This window comes from Eublepharis macularius, chromosome 8, assembly GCF_028583425.1.
Source record: "Eublepharis macularius isolate TG4126 chromosome 8, MPM_Emac_v1.0, whole genome shotgun sequence".
In the NCBI taxonomy this organism is placed as follows: domain Eukaryota; kingdom Metazoa; phylum Chordata; class Lepidosauria; order Squamata; family Eublepharidae; genus Eublepharis; species Eublepharis macularius.
In genome coordinates, this window is record NC_072797.1 from 97,716,602 (window position 1) to 97,735,839 (window position 19,238).

General features: G+C 40.2%; 1 protein-coding gene across 1 annotated transcript in view; it reads right to left on the reverse strand.

Moving 5' to 3' along the window:
- Window positions 1-18,570, reverse strand: part of RORB (RAR related orphan receptor B) — a 72,310-nt gene extending 53,740 nt beyond the window's left edge. The window contains exons 1-6 of the mRNA XM_054987593.1: window positions 18,397-18,570; window positions 16,847-16,935; window positions 13,395-13,469; window positions 8,953-9,047; window positions 6,710-6,795; window positions 3,185-3,326 (exon numbers count right to left, since the gene is read on the reverse strand). Coding sequence (XP_054843568.1) covers window positions 3,185-3,326; window positions 6,710-6,795; window positions 8,953-9,047; window positions 13,395-13,469; window positions 16,847-16,935; window positions 18,397-18,570 — 661 coding nt within the window. The remainder of the gene's footprint in view (window positions 1-3,184; window positions 3,327-6,709; window positions 6,796-8,952; window positions 9,048-13,394; window positions 13,470-16,846; window positions 16,936-18,396) is intronic.
- Between the last annotated feature and the right edge of the window lie 668 nt (window positions 18,571-19,238).

Below are 19,238 nucleotides of genomic sequence, written 5' to 3' on the forward strand. Positions count from 1 at the left end.
GTTTTATTTAAAAATCAGATTTATTTGGATTAGTATAGGGTTATGGATCATTTATAATATAGAGAGACTTTATTATTTTATTTAAATTTATATGCCACCTCCCTGTTCAAGCGTAGACATGGGCAAGAACAGAAAAAAAAAACTAAACATGATGTTCATTGTTCATTGCCATCCATGAACAGGGACTCATGAACAACTACGAACATGGCCCTCTTCACCAACATGTTTGTGGTTGGCTGTTCGTGGGGCTCTCCTCCAGCCATCATCCAAGTCAAGATCCCTACTGTACCACTCCCAGAAACCTGACCTGAGCAGGCAGCAGGAAAGGTACCAATAATAAATAATAGCTTGACCCAGAGCCTGGCAGCAGCCCTAGAACTTGAAGAGGTAGATCCCTATCCCACCACACACAATGAAAATTCAAGCTCCAATGCACTCTATCAAAATGCCAACAGCAACTCTCTCCCTCTCCACTGTCTGCAAACTAAGCCAGAGCTGGGAGTCCCCCTTTCCCCTGCTCTTTGCTCCCTTGTTGTAACAATTTTGGAGCTCTACACTTGAAAGGAAGACCTGCCTATCAAGCTAAATTGGGCTTAGATTGGGGTTTCCAGGGCAACAGCAAGAATTCAGACAATCCCTGCCTAAGTTGCCAAGGGAATTGATTGCAGGTGCCAGACTGTCTGGCTTGACAAACAGCAAGAAACAGCAACGAATGAGGCTTGCAACGACCACCTATTCGTTTAGAATGGGGCCTCATGAACAGCTTGTTCGCAAACAGCAGATTGGGCTGTTCGTGGCTTTTTTTGTTCGTATTGCTGTTTGTGCCCTCTCTATTCAAGAGTACCCAAGGCATCTAACAATTAATAAAAAATCTGAACAATAGAATAAATAAAACCTTAAATATCATTAAAAATAATGGTTTGGAACTGACAGAGTGTTTCCACAGAACTATTTCCATCCATGGAATACAACTTTTTCTCCTCTCAGCTCCTGTTGAAAGTCCAAAATGCCCACACAAAATGGGCTAAAATGGGAGGGAAGAAGTAAGAAAGTAGTGCTCCATGGTTGGAAGTTCTTCTGTCTGCAGAAATACTCCACTGAATCTAAGCCAGTGGCTTTTATAAGATAAGATAAGGGGATTAAAAAAAAATTAAATCCTTTATTCTTCTCTTTATGGATTCATTAATTGGCCTCTCCTGCTGATGACCATTAGCATCTTGTCTCTTTGTGACAGAAACAGGTCTGATTAACAATGGAAGTAAAAGTGTTGCACAGCTAAAAAGAACTCCAACAAAAATGATTTCAAACTTCAAATATTACATTTCATTTCTCTATTTGAATGGCTAAACTGTACAGGATTGACAAACATGGAGTGATGTCACCTGTCTGACCAAATAACAGAAATTCATGATAAAGAGTTTCAAACTTTCTGAGAACTTCTGGACAGGTCAAGGGCACAGCTCTGACAGTGTATCCAAACACCTGAGTGACGCTGCATCAAAACCCTCCAGGGTAGATGGAAGATCCTCCTTTAATGTCAGTACTTTCAACACAATTTCAGTAACTTTTCAGGGGCAAAAAAGGACTTGAAAGGGAGGAATGCTGAATGTAAAATCCATTTTATTTTTTATAGGAAAACCTTATTAACTTTCCTTAGACTGACTAGCATCTTGCATCCGTGAATTACCATAACAAAACTATTTGTGTGGTAAAATATTGCATAAAAACATTAAAATTCTAACAAAAAATTAAATATAAACCATCTTATATTATTCTGATCTCCATATAGACTCATGTTATTTTACAGCTAAGTTTTTAAGAGGGTCCTTCAGGTATGGCTAAAGTGGCATTCAGAGCACTAGAAATGGGGCAACAGCCAATCAACTCTATTCCATTAGCACAAATAACAAAGTAATGGATAACAGGTTGGACATATTCCATGAAATCATGGTGCTTTATAGCGAAAGTTAATGTTACTAAAGAGGAAGAAATGCCCTTTTTATTATATTTCTGTTTGCATCATAGTATGCATTCCCCACTGTCTCCCTTGAAAAATGAGACGCCTGAATTAGGCTTCTTTATAATTTAATTACAGGCTTGGCCTTCTCTTTTAAACAGTAAAGAGTCCATTAGCACCTTGACGAAGAGAGCTGTGGTTCTCGAAAACTTATACTACAAATAAGTTGGTTATCTTAAAGGTGCTACTGGACTCCACGGTTTTGCAACTACAGACTAACACGGCTAACTTCTCTGGCTCTTTTAAACAAAAGCCCTTACTTTGTGAAAGACTGATACTCCATTTTTTTGCTTTGAAAGCATATACCTGAAGAAAATTTATCATTTATCATTCAAATTTATCATTCAAAAGTTTACATATGATACTTTATTTCTCCAATTGGACTAGTCAGACATGCCATGTCGCTATTATGTCGCTAATAGCCATGTCGCTATTATGACTTATTCTTTGGAACAAATATGGTTTACAACAGACACAGTCCTACACAAGGACAAGACTTTTTAAAACTTCTTACTGTTGCTGATCTGCCCATTGAACAAGCATGCTTTAAATAAGTTTTAAATTGGAAAATGATTTCCCTTCCTACTGGTAAAGAGTCCAGTAGCACCTTTAAGACTAACCAACTTATTTGTAGCATGAGCTTTCGAGAACCACAGCATCTGACAAAAAGAGCTGTGGTTCTTGAAAGCTTAAGCTACAAATAAGTTGGTTAGTCTTAAAGGTGCTACTGGACTCTTTACTATTTTGCAACTACAGATTAATACAGCTAACTCTTCTGGATCCTTCACTGGGTGATTGGCAGCAGTAAAAACTTTAAAATCACCTCAGGTTGTATGCATGCTGCTCCCCCTCTTGAGTGCTAAGCTTCAATTTTATACAACCAAAACACTTTTCAGCTGTTCTCTCCAAATACACCTCTGTAACAAGCTATCATGTTTAGAACCATTTTATCATTTTCATGCTGCCCCTTCCATTGTAATTTTTCCCTCCTCTTGTGCAACACACACCCTATTAAAATGTCTCAGGTTTTGGGAACAGCAATGATCTATGTTACAGAGCAGCAACCTGCCTTTCTTCCTCTCCACACATCTGTTGGGGGTAAAAGCAGAAAGCAATGGAGAAACGTTTCAAAGGATTGATCTGTGAAGCGGGAAGCAAGCTCTTTACCATCTCGAGACATTCCTAGGGCAAGACACTTCTGCAGTCGGCAGTGTTGGCAACGATTTCTGTTGGTTCTGTCAATTAAACAGTTTCTCTGCCTTGGGCAGGAGTATGAAGCATTGTTCTGTTGACTCCTCCTAAAGAATCCCTAGTGAGAGAAAGAGAATGAGAGTGAGAGCTTGATTACAATGGGGACTCTAACACCATAAACATAATGAAAATGGCTTGCAATGAAAGGCGGTTTTTGCCATGCAAAAACAAAGCCATAAAAAATGATTATCTCGATGCAGCATTGTGTATGAAGACAAAGATCTTTCCATATGCCAAGTGGTTCATAGTGGAAAATTAGTGTGGTTAGAATGTTAGACCAGTGAGGCTTGGGTCCAAATCCCCATTCATTTGATGCTCATTCATTGACTCTGAGTCCATCACATTCTCTGGCTAACCTACATTGCAGGACCATGGTTAGGAAAAAATAGGGTAACCTCATGTATGTCACCAAAAATTACGCAGAGAGGGAAGGGTATACTTTTCATTTGTCAGGGCTCAGCCACAGATAAATACTGTGGCCAGTATTTATCCTTGCACCCCTTAAAGTCATAATAAAGATTAGAATGCTGCTCAGGAGGTAGAAAGGGGACTTGAACTAATCACTAACCACAGTAAGCCTCCATATAGCTTCATTTTTAGGAGAAAAGTATGGCTCCCAGACAGCTGTGGAAAGATTTTTTAAAAAAAGGATAACCACACTAGGCATAGGACATTCTCAGCACCGGAACAGTTTACCCATCTTTAATTTTTCCCATTAGCAAACATCTGTACCTCACTTCTTTGTCTATGCATTGCTTTTAAACCATTAGACAGGAAACAACTCCCCTTGAAATCCCTTCCTCAAAGAATACTTTTATTGAATTTTAATTGTAATTGGCATTTTGATTCCTATGAGGCAACGTTTGGCTTCAAAACACATTAAATATGTGGAAAGTTTTGTCAGAGGAAAGGATTTAGAAGGTAAAATTTATGGTGATTTGTTTACCATTGGAGAAGATTTCATATCCTAATTCCAAACAGTAAATGTTGATTGGTATGAAATTCCAAGAGATATTTAGATGATGTAATGCATTTTGGATTAAACAGATTTATACTGCTGTTGCATTTGCTGATAAAAAAAATTACCACAGTAAGATTGTGAAATCCTGCCAGTGATGGGAGGCTTCTGAGGGACCTTGTAAAGACTGAGAAATCAAAGCTTTCTCTTTGAGACCTCATCACACCTCTTACCTTGGGAACTAAAGAAGGTTTATTTGAACTGAGAATGTAAAAGATAACATTATGTTTGAGGGTAATGGAGGTGTGTATGTGTGTGAGGAAAAAATGCAGTAATGATGGTGTGCATCCTAAGACATATAGTAGAAGCATATATATATATATATATATATATATATATATATATATATAAGATCACAGAAGGAGACTTTCAAATATTTCCCACCATGATGTTGCGATGGAACCTGGCAACTCCTCCCCCCCTGCACACACACACTACAGAATGGTTGCAGCAAAAGGGATTAGGCTAATTGATTTGATACTTTAAAACTGGTTCAAAAACAACAGGGTTAACCCTGCTTGAATGCAAACACTTCTCCTTATCTCCATGAGCTGTCTACATGCAGCAAAGCTGAAGGGGATCATCTGCTCACAGGCACACACAAAGGTAACCATTTAATGCCAATCACATCTAAACAGGACTCAGCCTTGGAGCAGAGCTGGGTAGACTGGATACACAGAGACAAGGAAGAACTCTTTTTCTGCTCAAAGCAATACTTGTTCCGGTTGTCATTGCACCAGGTTGTAAATTATCAGATCAATCGGACTAATCCATTGCTGGGACCATGATAAAGAGATGTGGATTTTCCAGCCCATTATTTCAGCAAAAAAGCAATGAGTAGGCCTTGTTTGGTTTATAATAATGAAAATATCCCACAGCTGAAAATGGGAAACATAAATTTAAAGGTGCTCTTGTAGAAACCTGTGTGTATGCATTTTGTGAGTATCCTGTCACTCACAAGTGCACATCAAGCATTTTCAACTGTGATGTTTGCAAAAAAAGTGAGTGTTTTGTGGATGAGCTTGAAGTGGTTCCCCATCACTTGAAATCTTCCTAAGGCATCAACGGTGCCATTTTAAGCACAATTCTTCCCTTCTAGATCATTTGACTTCAGTGGACTTAGAAAGTGGATGCCGATATACAGCGGTGAAGGGAAAATTCCAAACAACTTCTTGCCTACTAGCCAGCATAGATTGGAGTGGTAGATTCTCTTAAGGCATGGCAGCCTCAGTAACTTGGAGGTAGGTCAGAGTAACAAGAACAAAGCCTTCTTCAGAACAAACTCAGGTACCATTTTATTTATTGCCTTCATTTATACCCACTTTTCTCCCCAACAGGGACCTAGAGTGACTTACAAAATTCTGTCTATCTCCATTTTATCCTTATAACAACTGTGTGAGTTAGGTTAAGCTGAAAGTGTGTGACTTGCCCAAGGTCACCCAGCAAGCTTCTATCGCAGAGTGAGGATTTGAACTTGGCTTTCCAGATCCTAGTCAGACGCTGTAATCACTACACCATAGTTCTGAGGCTGGGGCTTTGATTGAGACACGGAGAGGCAAAAGAAAGCTGTCATTTCACAAAGCTTCAGCTAAAGTGCCACGGAAGGACGAGGAGTAGTTGCAGCTTGTCAAACCAATCTGTGCCGGATTTTTGGTTTATTAAAATTCATTTATTTTTTTACTTGCATTTAAAACTTGAGGATTTAAAACTTGTTCCTAGTTTGACATGTAAGCATCATATCTTACCGGCCTTTAATTAATTTATTTACTAAATTTATTTATTAAATACTATAAATAAGCATAAGCTTACATGGCCTGGAGTTTGGAAAGTAGAATAGCTATTTAGGGATTTTTGTCTCAAATAAATTTTTAAAATGTCCTTAGTTTTTGCTATATCATGGTATCATGACTTGCACTGAAAACCTTTGGGTACTATAAAATATTTAATAATTTGCCGTATCATCACTAATATAATCTCCACTACAGTAATTTTTATGAATCTGGTGAAAAATGACATTTTGGATAATCCTGCTCATTATTAGAGAATACTTAAAGAACAGAATGGATTTTGAAATAAACCATGTTATCATTTTCAAATCAATCCTGGATTCGTTTACTTTAACTAGAAGAAAAGGAAAATGAATGCAACTTTGCAATGGGAAATTTGCAATGGGAAATTTTGATACTGAACCCTATAAGAATGTACTCTGAAACTGCCATTGATAATTCCAAAACAGAACCATTTATAAAAGAATTTGATTGCGGAGTCAGGAATGCAACTTGTACGACCTGCTGAGTCTGGAAAGCAACCCTATTCAACTGCTAGAATTTTTTCTACTCTCTCCTGTGCTTGAAATGATAGAACAACACAAGCACAGAAGTGCTGGAAGCTAGCACAAAAAACAACACACACAAATCTCATACCTTGCAGCCTTCACATGTGATGACTCCATAATGTATTCCAGAGGACTTGTCACCACAAATTTTGCATGGTATCACTTCAATTTGTGCTGAAAAAGAAACATATAGAGTTAGTACATGCTTGACAATGCAATTTTCTCTTTTAATTTTGTGTCACTGAACCAGACATCACAAGGTGAAACTGCCCTCTGCATTGTTGTACATCCTTGAACACTTTTATCTCGTTGTTTGTATTATTCTGCTCCTATTTGCTGGTGATGCTTCTGCACAGAGTTTGCTCTAAATTTACTTACCTTGCCATTATCTATGACTTCTCCTTTTCTTAATTATGACTTACAATAATCTATTCTCCTTTGCTGCAATTTAGTCTTCTTGCTTCTCACCAACCCTCTGACAATTTTGCAGGCAGTGATCATAACTTTTCACAGCCCTGAATAATATGCTGTGTAATAACATCTGCTTATGAACATCTGCAGATTTTCTGTATCTAGTAGCAAGACTGCTCTTGCGAAACTAGGGAGATTCTGTTAGTCTCTTCTTCCCCCGCCACAAGTGCCAATTCACAGTTTTGATGCAGTTTACCATGTTGTTGTATGGAAAGGTGTTTGTATGAAACTGATGGAAAAAATGGAAAACAACCACATCAGAGCAAAGTATCTGAAAACTAGCAGTTTCTGTTGATTTTGCTTTTTCCAAGTTCACAGACTGAAGAGGTAAACTTTCTAAACAAGGACTTTGTTTATGTTAAAATGTTGAGTATTAATCTGCCCTACACATTATTAGTCAAAGATGTTGAAGAGGCTTATGGAACAGGAATGTTATGTACACAAGAAGAGAATCTTATATTCCATTTTTTTACAGTTAAGCAAATAAGCTATCATAAGAAAAGAACACATTATAATGACATTTCCACATGCCATAATTCAATTTATCCCCTGGCTTTCTCATGTTCTTTTAAACCATTCATTTTTACCTCACATTTCCCGTTTTTTTCCAGTTCTTTTGGGATCACTTTTACCTCGATCTTTTTATAACAACCAATTTTGGCAATTTCCACACGTCCTTAAAGGGATGGCCCACTCACTAAATGCTGGCACCTTTTCCCCTTCACTCCAGACATCTCCATTTTCAAAACAATTGCAGGTTGTTTGGCTTCCATTTTTTGACACCTTTTCTAGGACGCAGTTTCCTATGGTCCCCGAAAGGCAGCAAAAAAATGGAAGCCAAACAGCCTGCAACTGTTTTGAAAATGGAGATGTCTGGAGTGAAGGAGAAAAGCCGCCAGCATTTGGTTAGTGGGCTTTCCTTTTAAGGATGTGTGGCAATGGCCTTTGTGTCATGTTTGTTCCTGTGTGTAATGTTTCCTTTGCTTTTGTTGGTTCCTCCCACTTCTACCCATTCTCTGGTGACTGATCCTTGACTGTGGATATTCCCATCCTGTTCTCTTTCCCCCTGCCTCAATAATAAGGAATTATTGCACTATGATCTGGATGCAGCAGATGTGAATCCCCACTTTGCCGTGAAGCTTGCTGGGTGACCATAGGCCAGTTACAAGTTCTCAGCCTAAGCTACCTCACAGGGCTGTTGTGAGGATAAAATGGAGGAGAGGAGAATGATGTAAGTCACCTTGGGTCCCCATTGGGGCGAAAGGTGGGCTACAAATATGGTAAATAAATACAATTTGCAGGGCTAAATATTAAGTGAAGACTGCTCGAAAGAAATTGAATAGATGGGTGAACAATTGACTCCTCTCCATTTGCTTGCAGATTGTCAACAGGAAAACTTTTGAAATTGCAGCCCCAAATGTCCAAATATTGGGGTGAACTTTAGGGTAGAGGTCATTTCTCCACAAGAACAGTTTGTGGTTCTCATACATGCATGGGGACAGGAGGATAGGGCCTAGCCCCTCTTCTAGTGGGAGATCAATATATTGTGGTGTGCCACTGCTAGTGACAAAAGCACCTTCACTCAGAAAATCCAATTGAAATGTGTCATGTTTGTATGAAAAAAATAATGCAGCAGCTGGAAAAACTGGGAAAGGAGGGAAAGGTAGCCATGATGAGTAAGCTCAGCACTCAATGCAATTCTGTTGCTATCAGATTGACAGCTCAGAAAACACAGAACAAGGGCACTCCTGCAGAAAAGTGTTATGCTGTATAAATACTTCATAACATAAATATGAGGAAAGTTTATGACTAAAAAAGAAGTTAGCAATCTTTACATTTTAGATTATTTGTATGGTATACCTGTAAACTGTTTATGCTCAAATGATGTCTGTGAATGATAACCACACATGGCTTGCATCGTTATGAACCAATAGAATGTGGCATTCACAGTTTCTCTGGGGGACAAGTCACATGTATTAACTCTTCAGACAAGTTGTAAACAGCCATCTTGGTTTATGTAAAATCCAAAACCAAGACCAAAATCTGTTTAATACTTTTATTAGGACCAACAATTCATTGTTCCTCTGCATTTGGCCCATTATGCATTTGCCTTCCTATGGCTGGGTTCAGCACTTAACAGTCACTCTACACATGACTTCTTTTATGGGATCTCCACAGACCCACCCCACGCTCTGCAAAGACACACATCAGCTCCGGGGATTGTCTTCTGTTTAAAAAAGTGACTGCAAATGGGCTTGGAAAGCTGCCACCAGGGGAGGGAGAGCTCCTGCCTTTCTCCCAAGCTCTTTTCCCTGTGCAAAAACAGTGTGGGGAGGGGAGAGTTTCCCTCTTTCTGCTGCTGCACGTGCACACAATACCTCCACGTGGAGCAGCAGAAACAGGAAAATGTCCCCCCTCCGCACTGCTTTTGCACAGGGAAAGAAAGCTCTCCCTCTCCTGGTGGCAGCTTTCCAAGCCCATTTGCATTCTCAGTGCAATCCCCAGAGCCAATCCCCAGAGCTGATGCATGTCTGCGCAGAGCACAGGTTGGGCTCCATGGAGAACTCATCAAAGAAGTAGCGTGTAGAGTGACCCTAAATCAAGTCACTGAAAAGGAAGGATTTGTGGGAAACTTTAAATAGTGTTGACTTTTCCCATCAAACTGAGCCAGAAACAGGTAGTTTGCCAGTGCCACCACTAGAGAATCTTCAGTTATGGAATTTCTTCAGTATTGGAAGAGACAGTCTCTGCCCTACCTCATTTGTGTGTGTGTGTGTGTGTGTGTGTGTGAGAGAGAGAGAGAGAGAGAGAGAAAGAGAGGACATCGAGTTCACCCTTCCTGATGGTCTTACTCCCTCTTCCCTCTCTTTTGTGATTCCCTCTCAGCTTGGGATGGAACTGTCTTCAAACAATCAATGTTTCCAGGTACTGAAATTACTCATGCACTCCTTAGATTCTAAAGGTTATCAGGATAATAAACTGAATAAGCATCGGGCACCCGTGATATAAATCTCTTTGGAAAAGGAGGAAAGGGAGAGGGCTATGGAAGAACTGCATTCAGGGAGTTTCTCTGGCTCTGCAGGAGCTCTTAGGACAGAACTCTTTGAGACTGCACCGTGCACTCTTTGAGGCAGTGAAAGCTGGATGCTACAACATAGTTTGAGAATTATTAATTTTCTCAGCCAAGTTGAAATTTTCTATGAAATATGTAACTTTTGCAGCATCCTTGCAAAAAGCTTTTTTTTAAAAAAAAAATTTCAATTATATGACTTTCAAGATGATCACAAAGAACCACTCAACTAGTTCCATGTGCACTGCCCATGCATCCTCCTGGAGCACATTTACCTTGCCTTTCAACATCCCGAATAATTTGGTATCATCTGCAAATTTGGCCACTACAGTTTTTACACCCAATTCCAAATTAAACAATTTAGCCAATCCCAGTACCGATACTGATCATGATGGATCGCACTGCTTACTTCATTGAGAAAATTGTTTCTTCATTTAATCAATTTGTAATCCATACAGGATCCCATCCTCTTTTACGATGATTGCTAAATTTACCCAGGAAGTCCAAGTATATAATGTCTATCAGATCACCCTTATCTATATGGTTGTTAAGCCTCTCAGAAGAACTCCAAAAGGTTGGTGAGGCAGAGCTTTCCTTTGCAGAACTCATGCTGATTTTCTGTCAGTAGGCTTTGTTCCTCTGTATATTTAATCATTTTATCTTTAATAGCAGTTTCTACTAATTTACCTAGAACACACCTTAAGCTAACTGGCGTGTAGTTTCTCAGATTTCCTCTGGATGCCTTTCAAAAACCTAGTGTAACATTTTGCTACTTTCCAGTCCTCCAGTATGGAGGCCAATTTTAGCAACAATTTCACATTTGATTTAAGAACACTTGGATGTATGGCCTCTGGATTTAGAGACATTCGTTTTTAATTTCCCCATTAATACTGGAACTTCATCTCTTATTACCTCTGTTTGACACCCTTCCTGAAAACAGCAGCTCCGGCACAGGTATCCGCCACACGTTTTATGGTGAAAACAGACACAAGAATTCATTCAGTTTCTCTGCCATCTCCCTGTCTTCCTTAAGCAATCTTTTCACTTCTTTGTCATCCAATGGTCCAACTGCCTCCCTGTATTTGCAGAAACGTATATTGTTTGTCTTAATGTATTTAGCAATCTGTTCCTCAAATTATTTTTGTTCACCTTGTTTTTGTTCACCCCATCAAGGTAAACCTTTCACTTTTTGAAGGAAGCCTTCTTGCAATTTATGGTTTACATGACTTGGGTTATCCTAGGATCCTTGATGGTACCATTCTACCCTGAGGAATGTATAATATCGGGCTTTGGTTTATATGGTTTAAAATAGCTTCCTGGAAGGATCTGACTTTCTTAAATCTTTCTTTCAGCTTCTGTCATGAACAAAAGGCTGTCCTGACCCTAAAAGTTGTAAAGCCCTATCAATTGTTAGTTCATGAGCCTATTTGAATCCCTCTGTAACATCCAATCACCTTGGATTATTGAATGTAGGGGGAGTGCAGCAACTAGGACCCTCAGGTAGAAAGCAGACAGTTTTGTGTATAGCTCTGCCTGGAAAACAATGCAGACGGGTGCTAGCTCTATTCTGGGAGAGTACAGAGGAACAGATTTTAGGTCTGGTGATGGTCCATTGATGAGCAGACATGCAATAGTTTAGTCTTATGCCTGAGGAAAGGGCCAGATTGGTGTGGTTAGAATTCTCACTGTCATGCCAGGCTTTCCTGGACTATAATTAGGGAGCCTGAGTCTGTTAAAGTGTTCTTTTAAAATTTGCATGCCTAAATAAACCATCTTTGTTGTTCTTTTTGAACTCTTGCCTCAGTGTTCTCAGTGGCCTACTCATGCTCCACAAAATTTACCTGATGGCGGCAGACCCTAACCATGTGCTACCTGAGGGGAAGAACTTTGGGGAAGGTTTTATTTAAAACAGCCTCCTCCAATTTAGAAGACTGGATAAGTTTGATTAGATGCTCACCATTGCTTTCTTCTCACTACTCTTCAATTCTGTAAAGTTTCCTGTTTGGAATCAAATGTGATCATTTGGGGGGCAACTTTCCATTGATATTAATGCTGAGAATAATAGCATTGTGATCACTGTTTCCAAGTGGATTAAAATATCTCTGTATCACACTAGGTTTTGATCTCTGTTCATACTTGTCCAGTGCCTTATAGCTGGCTCTGTGACCAACTGTTCCAACACACAGTCATTTATATCTAGAAATATATCTATGGCATCTCAAGTAAACATTTGCTCAGTCCAGGTCAGTCCAAGTCTGCTACTGAATATTATATTTTCCACTTCATTCATTTCTTTTATTTCCTTCTCCGCCTCAAGATCATGCTCATAGTGCTGGTGATCCAATAATCATTCAAGCCTTCCTGCCTAGTGCTGTGCTTGTGTAGGAGGCCCCGTATCTCCCAGGAATCAGGCAAGACTGAAATACCAAATCCTACAGAAAACAAAATACATAGCAGTTCCTGCAGCATACTTATCACTTGTAGAGATTCCTGCACATTGCAGGGCCCTTTCAATGGCCAGATGCAACATCTTCCCATCAGCAGTAACAGGAGGCTAATATAAAAAGGTGCAATTGAAAGAGCAGCTCTGTCCTTCTGGGTCAAGGAATATAGAATCGATGGAACATATATTAAATTGTATATACCATGAAGACAGCAGAGTAAAGATCATTAATCCTTTATCAAAGTGGCTTCATGGGTTTTTGGATGAGGAAATAAGTAAACAGTTACTATTTGACTCTAATTCCCAGTCTATATTGAATTTCACCAAATTCTTAGCTGTAGCCTACAAAATCCGTAAAGTCAAAACCCAATGCATCTGAGTGACATTGGAGTCGAGTGAAGAATGTTATTTTCACTCTGACTGTAACTGTACTGAGTTTTATAGAGGGCGGGGAATATTGTAGATAATATTATTGTATTTCCTTCTTTTATAGCTTGGACTTTTATGTATTTATACTGTTATCTTGGTCTTAACATGGAGATTTGTGCTGGTTATATATTCCGAATAAATTTATTACTTACTTACTTACTAGTGCTGGGCTTGTATAGGCCCCACATCCCCCAGGAATCAGGGAAGACTGAAATACCAAACCCATCTAGATTGCCAAGAGTGGAAGAGCGGGAACAGCTGTACTTCCCACCTGTTTAGGTAGCCAGTTTGAAGTAAACTGTGCTGTGTAGGATAAATGCATCCACATTCATTCATAACTAATGAAAATGGATCAAATACCTAAGTTCCATATTTGTAACTACAGAGCTGATGGCTACCACAGTGTATGTGATAGCACGTGGATAGGCATCACCACTAAGCAAGAAAAAAAGAGATTTAACAAAGTCAGAAAATGCAGACTTGATGGCGTTCTCCTAGGCACTCCTCTTTTGTCTGAAAGACAGCAGGACAGTTTAAGCACTTGTAACAGAAAACTCGAGTCAATTAATTGTACAGGGGAGAAGAAAAAGAAGCCAGTGTATTCTCAGAAACATCTTGAATTACTGTAATTAACACCCAGTGTACCAGGTTTCTTTTGCAGATTTAATGATTGCCAGCAGCTCCTACACCTTGTTCACATTGCAGCTTTGTTCAACATCTAGAACTAGGTTTCATTCTTTTTTTTTCCAGCCTACACTTCCCCATCAAGCAGTCAAAATACTACATCCTGCATCTCATTCCATTCAACTGATGTAAAAGAAGAGGAACACCATGTCAAAGGGTATCTAAGGAGGCAAATTTCAAGTTTGAAAAAGTGTTTTGCATAACTATGAAGCTTTTATGTCATCTTGAACATGAGAAATATGAATATTAAACAATGTACTGATGTGATTAAAGTTCATCCCTGCTCTCCGGTCGCATTATGGTTTTATCTTGATTACATGGTCTTGTCTGAATTGAAGATTCCCACCACACCCCGCTCTAAATTGACCAATGATGGTCTCTGTTATCTGAGCAAGAAAATTCCTCATATCTACACAATATCTAATACATATTTTCACATACTGAATTCTGCCATTTTCCAACATATGAGGTGGCTGAAAAATGATGACAAAAAACTTTGTTTTTTCATGCATTCTTTCAGTAAGAAGTTTTTGAAAGGAAGACCCAGAAACAGAGCATTATCAACATCCCCAAGAACAAAAGGTTGCGATCTCATCCACACGTACTCCAAGCACCCAGATATCTGTCTTCATCCCATCTTTCGTGCTATCTTGGCATAATGCAGCCTGGCTTATATGATGCACATCTGCATACAGAAATGTTGTGGTAAGTGCATTCAGATTTCCATACTGAATCTAGATCAGGTGCAAACAGTTCTTCCGGTTTCCAGGATTAGTTGGTTTTGTAATTTTCTGGCCCTTGTGGAAATTATGAAGCAACTTTCCTCTCCTTGCTCACATCTAAACAATTCACAGAAATAGAAGCATAGAGCTGGAAGGTACCTAAGGGGTTATCTAGTCCAATTCCCTGCACAATGCAGGGAATTCACAGCTATCTCCCATCCATTGACCCCCTCTATTCCCAGAAGAAAGCAAAAAACTTCCATGATACCCAGTTAGTCTTGCCTGGAGGAAAAGTCCCTCCTGGTCCCAAAGTGGTGAATGGCATTACCCTGGGCATGTAAGAAAGGGTAATGAGAGCCTAGCACCGGCTCATTCCTTCATGTCCTCCTTCTCCCAATCTACATACATTCATATTGAATCACAGAATCATCATTGCTGTCAGGTGGTCATCTAGCCTCTTCTTAAATACCCCCAAGGAAGGAGAGCCCACCAACTCCTGAGGAAGCCTGTTCTACTGAGGAACCACTCCAACTGTCAGGAAGTTCTTCCTAATGTTTAGCTGAAAACTCTTTTGATTTAATTTCAACCTGTTGTTTCTGGTCCGTTCCATCTGGAGCAACAGAAAACAACTCTGCTCCATCTTCTATGCGACAGCTCTTCAAATACTTGAAGACAACTCTCACATATCACTTCTCAGTTGCCTCTTCTCCAGGCTAAACATTCTTAGCTCTTCCAACCTTTCTTCATAGAACTCCAGACCCCCTCACCATCTTTCTTGCCCTTCTGTGGATACGCTCCAGCTGGTCATCATTCTTCTTAAACTGTGGTGCCCAAAACAATTCAAAGGGCTTCACTATATATATATAAATATATATATATAATATATATATTATATAATATATATAATATATATATAAAATATATATATAAATATATATATATATATATAAAGCAAAATAGTTAAATGGACAGATATGATGGTTGCTTGAAATGAATGTTTTTAAAAAGTCAAAAGCCTGTCTGAAGGATTGAGAAAATTCACACTGAAGTTGGTGTCAAGCATCGGTGATGGTAGCAGAGCAAGTATAGGGAAAAACAAGGCTCACGCTGCAGCAGGAAAACATGTTCCAGTTCTTTGAAGTGGGTACATTTGTACACAGACGGCATTGCCTTCTCTTTTGTCAATGATGTTGATTCTGATGCTAATTAATCAAATATTCAAGCCTTGAGCAGGCAATATGTTCAGGAAGAATGTGTGTTTGGGGAGGAGTTGAGGTCATGCCTGCTGGATGCCATGTTCAGTTAAACATCTACAGAAAGCTGGCCTATGCTCAGCAGAGAAAGTCAAAGGAACACAAAGCCAGCAGACACAATCCGAATTCCCTTTCCATGCATTCACCTCCGTGGATGTAGTCTCTGTACAAGGCCTCACAAATCGCATTTGCTGGAGTTCCTTAATTCATCTTGTCTGTGGGCCAAGCTACACATGACAAATGACACTTGAACAGCAAGTGTATTTCTCCCTGTTCACTTGCCCTCCACTAAATCCACTTGCCGTTCAAGTGTCATTTGTCATGTGTAGCTTGGCCCTGTGTTCAGATTCCTTTGTAACTGCTCACTCCTTATGCTGCAATATCCACACTTTTATGGAGCAACCTGGTAACAACAGGTTGCAACCTAGCTTTATTGACATGGGTTGTGGCAATGTCAGGTTCACTACTCCATTATTCCATCATGTTGTTTTTTGTCTACATTGTCACAAATGTTGTCATAAATGTGATGGAGTGGAGATACCCATGTGAATGGCAGACAATCCATGAATTAAGCATGCTGCACACAAATGGTTTGCTACTTCAGTTTCCCTCTATGAATCTTGTTATTCATGTGAAGAGCATTTGATTCTTTTTCTTGTCAGTTACTATAGTCAAGACCCACAAACTATAGTTGCTGTCTCTGAGCACCCAAGGGGACTATGAATTTGTATTCATCAAACAGGAACTGCAGTACTGCCTAGCAAATTGAGGAGCATTTCAAAAGCAGAGTGCAAAAAAGAGAACGAATGCTAAAAATCCCACTGGATATGTTCAGGCCAGCTGAATCTTGGGCAATATTTGTTAGAGTTTCATGATATCATAATAGCTGAACCCAAAGTGGGTGAGTATATTTGGGGGTGGGGTTAAGAAGAGAGCCTCAGATGATAACCATTTTTAAATACCTTGGCTGGTATCCAGCAAAATGCTCGTGAAGGAGGCTTCTGTGAGTTTTGTGAAAATTTTGATTTTTTTTCTTTAAGCAGGTGACCCCTTCCCTCCTTATATGGAAATCATTTTAGTAGCAAAATCAGTGTGCTGTGTGGCTTGTGATGGAGGGAGGAAGAAACAAGTCTGAAACCACCTTAGGCTTTACATACGGCGGTACAGTCTAAATATTTGCTCTGTTACACCTTTCTGTGTATTTCCATCCGCTTGAATCAGATTTTGAGTTTCTGGACCAATCTGGAGTTTTAGAAGGAACTCTAAAATTTATATTCTGAACACTTTGCAATGGTCTGAAAAAATGGGCTGTTAGTATGGCAGCCAAGGAAAGATATAACTGCAAAATAAATGAGGAATTATTAATTCTTCATACTGGGCCTCAAAGAGTCAGGATACTGTTTTCCTGAAACAGCACACTTTTCCTAAAGAGATTACTATTGTAATCCCAACTGTTACTCCACATGGGCCATCTCATATTAGAGCTCATCAGATCCAATGTTCTGCACGTAATCTCCAGCAGCTTTAGCTGGTGTTTATATAAACTGGCCGGGATATGGCTCTCTCTAAGTAGTATGACTACAGAGCAAAACAGCAATGACTACCCTTTTCTTCACACAAGGGGGTTGGGCAGACATTACATTTTCCCCCTTGGTTGCTGTACCTAGAAGAAAAGGACTGCAATTATTAAAATCTGCATACTAAATGGAAATGCTTTGATACTATATTCCTGTTGAAAGGTTAAATTATTTCTGGATTCTGTAGTGCATTTAGTACAACTTTCCTTTGATTTATAACATGTTCCTATTTGCACCCCAACATTTCAGCCTAAGTTTTTAAAGACTGGTAAAGTAGCATCTCAAGCAGGAACATTTAAAAGCTCTGCAAACACCTTATTTCATATATTCCAACAACTAGGGCTGCCCGTCTCCCAGTGGGAGTGGGGGATCCCCCACTCCCAGCCTCTGCCCCCCCCACTCATCTGGCCAGTGGAGGAAAAGGCTTGGGTAATGGGCGCAGGAGGCAAAAAATCTTCCCAAGCAGCATGCAGCGGGTGATCTCCAGCTGGCTGCAAGAATGTCACTTCCTTAAGTGACGTCATTGTGCATGGTAGTGGCCTGGAGGGGGCAAAGGGCTCCTATGAAGGGTGGAAGCATGCCTGCCACTGGGTGTGATGACATTACTTCTGGAAGTGACAACATTGTGCCCCCTCCTGGGATCATGCATACACAGTGTGCTCACAAAAATATAGTAAAGGTGTACTGGTTTTTGGGCTCTGGTATCAGGTTACAGCGTCTCTTCCAAAGTTAGGTCATTCAGGCTGTGGTCAGGTCTTCCAGCAATCAATCTCTTAAGATAACAAGTCAGAGAGGGAATATGTGAAATTCAGAGTTGTTCAGGCTGAGATCAGGACTTTTAGTAATCAATCTAGGAAGTGTTGGCAGGTCAGCATCTCAATGTATGTGTTGCGTCCATGTCCAGAAGCATCTCTCTGGAGGCTTTATAGCCTGCATGCCCACAGGTCACTCACCCAGCCAGCTTCTCAGGCACAGTCCTGTAAAGACTCATCTTCACAGTTGATAGACAGCTGCCCTTGAGCCATCAAGCATGCACTGTGCCTTTTTGCTTGTAATTCTGCCCTTAGTCTTCGCCTACGGCACTCCAGAGGCACCAGTGATCCTGAATGGCTGGGAGCAGCTTTACCTGCTGGGTCAGAGCTGGAGGATGGAGGTGCTTCTGACTCAGCTTCTGGCTGTAGGTCCTGGCATGCCTGTGCCTCATTCTCCTGCTAGTTGGCTCCTGTCGACCCTCGGCTGTTATATAGGGCCCATCCTCCTCTGAGGAGCCTTCATTGTCACTGAGCCCTGGCTGCACCATGACAAAAGGTAAGTGTCAGGTCCCCCTCCCACCAGGAGGGTAAGGGAACCTGACAACCCTACCAACAACCCACAGATGAAGACAGCGTTTCAGCTGTAGCACCCCAGATTTCATACAAAGCCCTCCCTGCAGCTATTCGACACTGATATTCTGCATGCTGTATGTTGCATTAATTTTTTCTGCTAGTTCAATATGGATGTCATCAGAGCAGGGCTGCTGAGAGAAACTCCAGGAATAAAATGCCAGGGGCTCTGGACAGATTAGGGCACACACCATATACTGTTTTGGTTGGATCTAAATGGTGTGAAAGGCCCAAGAGGGAATCTTTGCCTGGGGGTTTGTGATGGCTTTTGGCAGTCCTGCCTCAAAGATGTATTCTTTTGGTTAAATAAATATTTTAAAAATAGAATTGTCTGACAACAGCCAACATAACTGCCATAAAGAGTTCTGAGACCTGGGAACCATCTGTGTAGAGCAGCAGCAGCTGTGGTGGCAGGAACACCAGGAAGATTGGAGAGAGGACTCCAAACAACATCTATCCCCAATCTGTGCTTAACAGAGGGGAGGGGAGGGGGTAGCAGATCCAGGAATCGGCCTAGATTCATCTGACGCTATCACCAGCAAAGACAAATCACTTAAAGAGGGGTCTCGTCTCTACCTCAAATTTT